At 44.8% G+C, this 7,736-nt stretch overlaps 1 protein-coding gene across 1 annotated transcript in view; it reads left to right on the top strand.

Moving 5' to 3' along the window:
- LOC102374090 (alpha-2-macroglobulin-like protein 1) overlaps positions 1-7,736 on the top strand; it is a 56,585-nt gene that overhangs the window by 8,067 nt on the left and 40,782 nt on the right. The window contains exons 3-6 of the mRNA XM_025214383.1: positions 362-545; positions 2,696-2,858; positions 3,827-3,879; positions 7,086-7,106. Coding sequence (XP_025070168.1) covers positions 362-545; positions 2,696-2,858; positions 3,827-3,879; positions 7,086-7,106 — 421 coding nt within the window. The remainder of the gene's footprint in view (positions 1-361; positions 546-2,695; positions 2,859-3,826; positions 3,880-7,085; positions 7,107-7,736) is intronic.

Raw genomic sequence — 7,736 nt, forward strand, 5'->3', positions numbered from 1 at the left:
GCTGCCGAGCCGCTTGGAGCGCAGTCCTGGCTCTCCCCTGCCTCCCGCCACCGGGCTGCTTTGAAACTCAAAATATTTAGAAACTTTTGAAATGTTTCAGTTGCCCTCATTTTGTTTTGAAGCTGTTTCGATGCTTTTTGTTTCATTTAGATTTCACTGTTTCAAGCTCGAAACGCGTCAAAACAGCTTTGAAACGAAACATTTGGCAAAATTTCGCACAGCTCTACTTACTATATGTCATAACACAGCCACATGGAACTGCCTTATCCTGGGGTGCTGGGAATGTGAAGGTAAGAAGGTGCTTTCCAATCGCTGAGTCCAAATCTTCATGTTCTCCTCTGCTGTCTCCTCCTTACTGCAGACATTACTTGGCAGTAATCCCTGCTGATCTCCACTACCCATCAGTCCAAGTTGCCTGCCTGCATATCACCTGCAATGAGGAGAAGATCTATGCAATGCTGTCTATAGAGCAGTCTGAAGGATACAATGTCTTGGTGCACAACGAGATTCAGCAGAAAAGAAGCTTTATGTGTAGCAAGTTTCAGGTGAGTTTCCCACAGCTAGAGCCCTTGTGCTTCTTCCACCATTTCCATTTCTTTGTGGACACTAGCCCCGGTAAAAGGTGTTAGTCTGGCCGTTCTTTACATCACTGCCCTGCAGTTCTCCCTTGGTCAGATACAGCACGAGCAGGTTTCTCATACTCACCAACCTCACCAGACTTCCTCCGCCCTGTCTGAGAAGAATGTACTGCAGGGAGAAGCATGTCAGCTCACTGTCCATGGCTCCAGTCCTTCCTTAGTGTCTTTACTGAAGTAGACAATGAAGAAGCCAGTTAAGAAATTTGGGCTTTAAAAATATATATATTTTTGTTGAAAAATGAAGTTTTAAGGTGGCAGAACATTTCTGTGAATGGGGCTAGAAACTGAGAGAAGCACCAGTCATTTTTAAAAATTCATTTGCAGAAATGCCAAGTGAACTACTTTGACATTTCCAAACCATTCAATGTTGGGATTAGTAAGAGACCCAAATTTGGGAAGACCCAAATTCAGGTCTCTACTCTGGATCACCCAGTTCAGCCTCTGCAAGAGAAGGCTGAGAGGTGATCTTGTGACTCCCTATACATTCATTAGGGGGACGCAACAAGGGATCGGAGATGCTTTGTTCATCAGGGCACCTCTTGGGGTAACAAGGAACAATGGTCATAAATTGACAAAGAGCAGATTTAGGTTAGACATCAGGAAAAACTTCACGGTAAGGGTGGTCAGAATCTGGAATGGGCTTGCAAGGGAAGTGGCGCTCATCCCTACCTTGGGGGTCTTTAAGAGACAGCTGGATAGGCATCTGGCTGTGGTCATCTGACCCCAGCACTCTTGCCAGCCCAGGCAGGGGGATGGACTTGATGATCTGTTGAGGTCCCTTCCGACCCAAACATCTATGAATCTATGAATCTTTGTCTCCCAGAGCCCAGGTCAGTGCTCTAACCTAGAGCTATGAAACACAGCTGTGGCACCAGCATCCCCTTCAGAGGTTAGCCTTTCATTTACGGATTTCCTTTGTTTTTGTTAAAATGTCCAGAATCAAAACAAAATACATTACTTTACACAAGAGAGAGAGAGAGAAGAAAAGAAACACATTCATTTCTGGTGAAATGATCAGGCTTTATTTTGTTTTTTGCATGGCTGGTTTGAAAATGTATTATTTATGCAGCTCTACTAATTAATGCCAGATAGCATTGAAGGTGTGTGTGATGTGGGTGCCAGATCCTCTGAGAATTGTACTGTGATGGAGTAAGGAATAACATAAAAATAGGTCTGGAAAGGACCTCGGGGATTCATCTAGTCCAAGTCATCCCTATCTCCACCACGTTACACATGAGTTTGCCTAACCTATTCTTAATTTTTTTTTAGAACAACTCTCATGGATAACTACCAGGCACAATTACAGAATCATCAAAAACACCCTTTCATTTGCCAGAGGTAAAGCAGGGAGGTGAGGGCACTGTCAGTGTCCTGCCACTGTAAGGACAGGTATTAGGTTGTTAAAATATGCTCAAAAGAGACATTCCCCAGGGGAAGAAACACAGCAGCAGCTCAGTTTATGCAAAGGGCAACAAAAATTATCCTGATGGGAACATATGTGTTGGTTTCTATAAACTACAAAGGACACCCTCAGGGCTAGTTACCATATGCAGAGAATCTTTACAGTACTCTAGGGTGAAAGGAATTTGCTTTCCACCAGAAAAGAGCCAGCACTTACCTGTGCTTTCTTTATTGAGGCTGCTGGCCATGGACAAATTTTCTCATTCTGGCTTTCTCCTTCCAGACTAACTAACATAACCCGAGCTCTCTGATGTCAGCATGTGGAGGCAGTTAGACCTACCCCTATGCCTCTCCCAGCTTTATGGTTTCTTATGGCCTCTGACTCCCCAAACCTCCTATATGGAGGAATATGAGGGTATCACTCATCTCTTCCTGGCAAGCAATCAAAGGGGTCAAATCCCTGGCTTGTGGGCTCCCACGTGACATAGTGTGGAACTAGTTGAATCTGAGTGTGGAGAGAGGGAGAGGAGTTTTCATTCCTGTGACCCTAAGCTAGGGGGTTATTGTTCCCCTCTTCTTCTCACTTCTTCCCACAGAGTTAAGGGAAAGTGAGGAGACTGTTCATGTGCTCTCTTTCTCTCTCTATCCATACACAGGTTTCACCTCCAGCTGGAGGCACAGAGGAGGTTGCTACCATCAAATTGTTCATCACTGGCCGCAGGATCAGTATTTCTGAGGAAAAGAAGGTCCTGATCCATAGGCTTGGCACCAGCACCTTCATCCAGACGGACAAACCCATTTATAAGCCAGGACAGACAGGTGGCTCTCATCTGCCTTGTTCTGTACACATGCTGGGACAAATCCTCTTGGGAAGGAAGGCAAAGGCAGCCTTCTGCCACCTCTCCACTCTTTCTCTAACCTCTTGGAGCCATGTCAACCTTCAGTATAAATAAGAGCTATCTCAAGGTGGTGATCATTTTTGTGCTGGCTTAAAGAGCCCACTGGAGCCCCGTGGAGCCATGTCAGCCTTCTAACCCCTTGGAGCCATGTCAACTTTCAGTATAAATAAGAACCGTCTCGAGATGGTGACCATTTCCGCTGGCTTAAAGAGCCCCCTAAGGGTCATTGTACTAGTTCAGGGAAATCAGGGTATGTGCTCTGGATCCTTTCCCAGCCCTCCCACGCTCCCAGGCTGCCACCACCCCATCCGCCATGGAAACTTTACCCCACCAGAGTCTCCTGACATTATTGCTCCATTTTGTAGGCCCAAAAATGCCACAAAAGGGATACCCCTCTATACAATATATACCACCTACTTTATATGTGATCCTACCGCCCTCTGTTGAGTATGGACAGGACTGCTCAGCTATATGCCACCGGCCTTTTTGTTTAGTCAAACAGGCTGGGGCTCTCAGTGTGGGAGGATCTAAGTTTCATCCCAGCTGCTGCTGTAAAGTTCTTAATAGCTTCAGTGTATAGCCGTGCCATGGCTGGGCAAACCTAGACAGCTTTTGGCTGATGAATGTGCTTGGGATGAAGGTGTGAATATCTCTGTATGTATTTATATAACATTCTGTGTGCTAGACTCACATCTGCATACTCTGAGCATATGTTGGGTGGGGACAGGAATAGGAAAGATCTGAAAGAGTAGGGAGGCTGCAGGGCAGGACTGAGGACTACCAGAGTTGTGTGAGGAGACCAGCTGTGGTATAGCAGCAGGGTGGGAGTGAAAGCTGATAAATTCCTTGAACTTTTCATTAATCTTTATGTTTACTTTTCTCTTTCAGTGAAATTTCGTATTGTGACCATGAACGAGGACTTCATTGCACTCAACAACTCGGTAAGTAAATCTGAGTGGCTGTTGAAGAGCCTCCTTTTGTTTCACATCCCAATCCTATACTTTTGCCAAGCCTGCCCAAGCTTCTATGCTTTCCTATCCCCCCAATTCATGCATGGACTTGGCCTGTCAACTGTTTGAAGTGGTGCAAACAGAAATGACATTTTTTGCATGATCTGGCCCCTAAAAGCACTCTACAGCCATGGCATAACACATGTGCATGGCTGCAGAGCACTTTAAAATGGCCAATCACATGAAAAAGTAGCATTAAATCATTTAAATCAGGTAGTAAATGAAGGCACTCTATATTAGAGTACCTTAGGGAATTTGGATACAGTTCCCTACTAGGGTTATGCTGGAAGGGGACGGGGAGTGGATGGGCTGTGATTGGTGGTGGGGGTATCCCAAGCAGGACCCTCTCCAGCAGGAGAGGGTTCCCAGTGATGCATGGCACCATCAGGGAGGGGCACAGCCCCCAAAATGCCTTCACACTGCCACCCCACATTGGGGAATGAATCCTGGCTGGCTCTTTGCAACTGGACAGCAGGTGGGGAAGGGGGAGCACCTGGGCAGGGATTGGGCTGGCTGGTTTCCACAGTAGGCTACAGTGCCCCCTGCCTCCTGGCCTTGGCCAGTGCATAGAGGCACTCAGCCACCACCAAACTCTGGATATCTGTTAGCTTTGATAATTTGTGTAAAGGGCAAAAAGTCACAGTGTGATTGAGGTGCCCTTCTGTAAGTTCTGTAAATACCTTAGAAGAGTAACTCCCAGAATAACATTTGATAACCCACTGTTAAAAGCAAGTGGCAGTGGGGTCCAAACACCAAGTGCAAAGCTCTGCCTATATTAAGGAGGGAGCTATCCATCAGCATAAGATGACCACCCATCAACACAAGATGACTGCCCACCAGCACAAGTTGGCCATCCATCAGCATCAGATAGCTGTCCAGGACTGCAAGCACTGTACATGCTTAGTCTTTATTGAATATATATCGGTTCCCTCTACTGGCTACATTGCTGCAGCTGCTGCTTTTAGGAACCTTGTTTGTGGGAGTGCACCACTGTGTCCTGTCAAATGTACTGAGAGGACAGGTCTGTTTCCTGGAGGAATCTACCCTAGTGTTACACGGGAAGAGGACTCTCTTAAGCTAGTACTTTTCTGGGAGTCTTCTATGAGATCAGCATTGTGTAGCAGGCTGGGCCTATGTCAAACAAGGACACAGCTCAATCAGCCCGGGCCCCTTAAAGAATAATCCATTTATAAATGTAGTGTTGCCAGTTCCTGAAAGTGGGGACCTACCAGAAAGATCTCAAAAAATTGCTAAATTTCACCAGCTGGACCTTAAACAAAGAATTGATCATTAGACCAAGTATTGCACATAGTAAACTGCTCATACTTATGCCAAATTTTATCCCACCTATTAGGTGCATAAGTGGACTCAGGTGCCTACGTGTGATTCTATTCTACCCTATTCATGTCCTGTCAATCTATTAATGCATCGATTTTTTTTTTTTTTTGTAACACTCTGAAATCTGACCCTTAAGATTGAGTCACAAGAAGTATTAACAGTTTTTCATGGATTTGAGCTGTGTGGAATAGGATGGCATTTAGGTGCATAAGTCCAATCATAAGCACAAGAGGTGGAATAGAATCAGTCCCTGGGCAGAATTCTATCCCACCTAATGGATAACTAAAGAGCAGCTGATGACCAATTCTGAGTCTCCTGACTATTGTGTAGGAACAAGTCTGTTACCCATTCTGGGCGTGTAAATACTCCCATTATAGTAATAGGGAGATCATATGATCATAGAAAAGTAGGGCTGGAAGGGATCTCATAAGGTCATCTAGTTCAGCCCCGAGCTTAAAGTAAGATCATCCCTGATCATCCCACCCAAATGTCTGTCTAACCTGCTCTTGAAAACTTCCAAGGATGGTGATTGCACAACTTCTCTAGGTAGCCTGTTTCAATGCATGATCACCCTCATGGTCAGAAAGTTCTTCTTAATCCACAATATAACTTTCCCCTGCTGAAGCTTGAGGCTAAATTACCTTGTGATGTCCCTTCCTACCCTACTTTCCTATGATCCTATGTTGATGGGTCCTAGCCCTGCCCTCTACATTCATGGTGAAAAGCTCATCTCTATCCTCTTGGTAAGCACCGTTCAGGTATTTGAAGACTGTTACCAAACTCTTCCTCAGTCTTCTCTTCTCTAGACTAAATAACCTGAGTTCTTTCAGCCTTTCTTCCTAAGTCTGCTTCCCAGGCCCTTAATCATTTTTGTTGCTCTGTGCTGGACTCTTCCCAAACTCTCTACAACCTTCTTGAAGGGATGGGCCCAAAACTGGACGCAGTACTCCAGGTGAGGCCTCACCAGTGCTGAATAGAGTAGAATGATCACTTCCCTTGATTTGCAAGTGACATTACTATTAATACAACCCAGGATGCTGTTGCCTTTTTGTTTTTTTTCAGCAACAAGAGCACGCTGGTGGCTCATATTCAGGTTATGTTGTACTGTAACCCCTGGGTCCTCTGCTGTATTTCAGTTGAGCCAGTCATTCCCCATTCTGTATTTATGCATACAATTATTTTTGTCTCAAGTGAAAGACTTTGCACTTGTCTTTGTTAAATATTATCAGATTGACTGCAGATCATTTTTCCAGTTTATCCAGGTCATTCTGGAGATTAGCTCTACCCTTCATTTTGTCTGCAACTCCACCCAATTTGGTGTCACCCACAAATTTGCTAAGTGTGTGCTTAATCCCATCATCCAGATAGTTAATGAAGCTATTAAACAATATTGGCCCTGGGAGAGACCCCTAGGGAACCCCTCTTGATACCTCCTCCCATATTGACATTGAGCCATTGATGACTATTCATTGAGCACAATGAGCCAACCAGTTATGTATCCATTTCACAGTACTTCAATCTAGTCTGTATTTTCTTAGTTTGTTAATAAGAATGTTGTGGGGATGTCTATGCGAAGGTCTCCAGAGAGTGATCCTATTCATATAATTGGGGCAATTTTGTGTCCTGAGGGAGTAATGGAATCACTCCCACACTTAAGTCCAGTAGCTCAGAGTCTGTCACAAGCTGTAGTCTGGTTTTCCACAAGGTGAAATAGAGCTGTGCCCATTATGCTTCTTATACTTTGTTCAGGGTGTATGCTTGTCTCTTCTAATGTTGCTGCCTCTTTTTTTTCCCCCCAGTACCCATTCGTGTTCCTTCAGGTGAGTGTTACAGAAATTGGTATTGTGTCTCAGGTTACTAAAGTTTAGATGGGGTTTTTCAGGACTTTCCTGTATCCTGGACACTGGGCATGTCTACATGTGCATTAATGCATCGTAATTATGGTACGTTAAGTTTAGTGTGCCATAATTGGCAATACCGTGCTGTAGTGCCGGTGCACATCTTTTACATGATGCTAATGTGCAGTAGACAATTCTACTGTGCATTAGCACATTAGTGCAGCTTTTCCATGACACACTAATGCACAGTAGAATTAGTCTACTGTGCTTTTAGTATCTCACGTAGACGGGCCCATTGTGAACCAAGTTCTGCTCTATGTTACACCAGTGTAAATATGAGTTAGATTTACCCCACATGAAAAGGATCTCCATTTGGACCTTTAGCTCTCATTCCTAGAGTAGAAGTATTGCCAGCACTCCTACTCCCATCTGTGCTTCTAGGGGATGAACCTTGAAGTGGGGAAAGGACTGGGAGGCTGAAATATTAAACCACATGCCAACCAAGCTGGAGAGGAAAGACTTCACCTAACATTTTGCAGCTTTACAAGGGAGTGCCAGCTCTGCTGGGTTAAGTGCTCAGGAAGGTGACCTTTAGTCTTGCCCTTCAGCAGG

The sequence above is a fragment of the Alligator sinensis genome, unplaced genomic scaffold (assembly GCF_000455745.1).
Source record: "Alligator sinensis unplaced genomic scaffold, ASM45574v1 scaffold1129_1, whole genome shotgun sequence".
In the NCBI taxonomy this organism is placed as follows: Eukaryota; Metazoa; Chordata; order Crocodylia; family Alligatoridae; genus Alligator; species Alligator sinensis.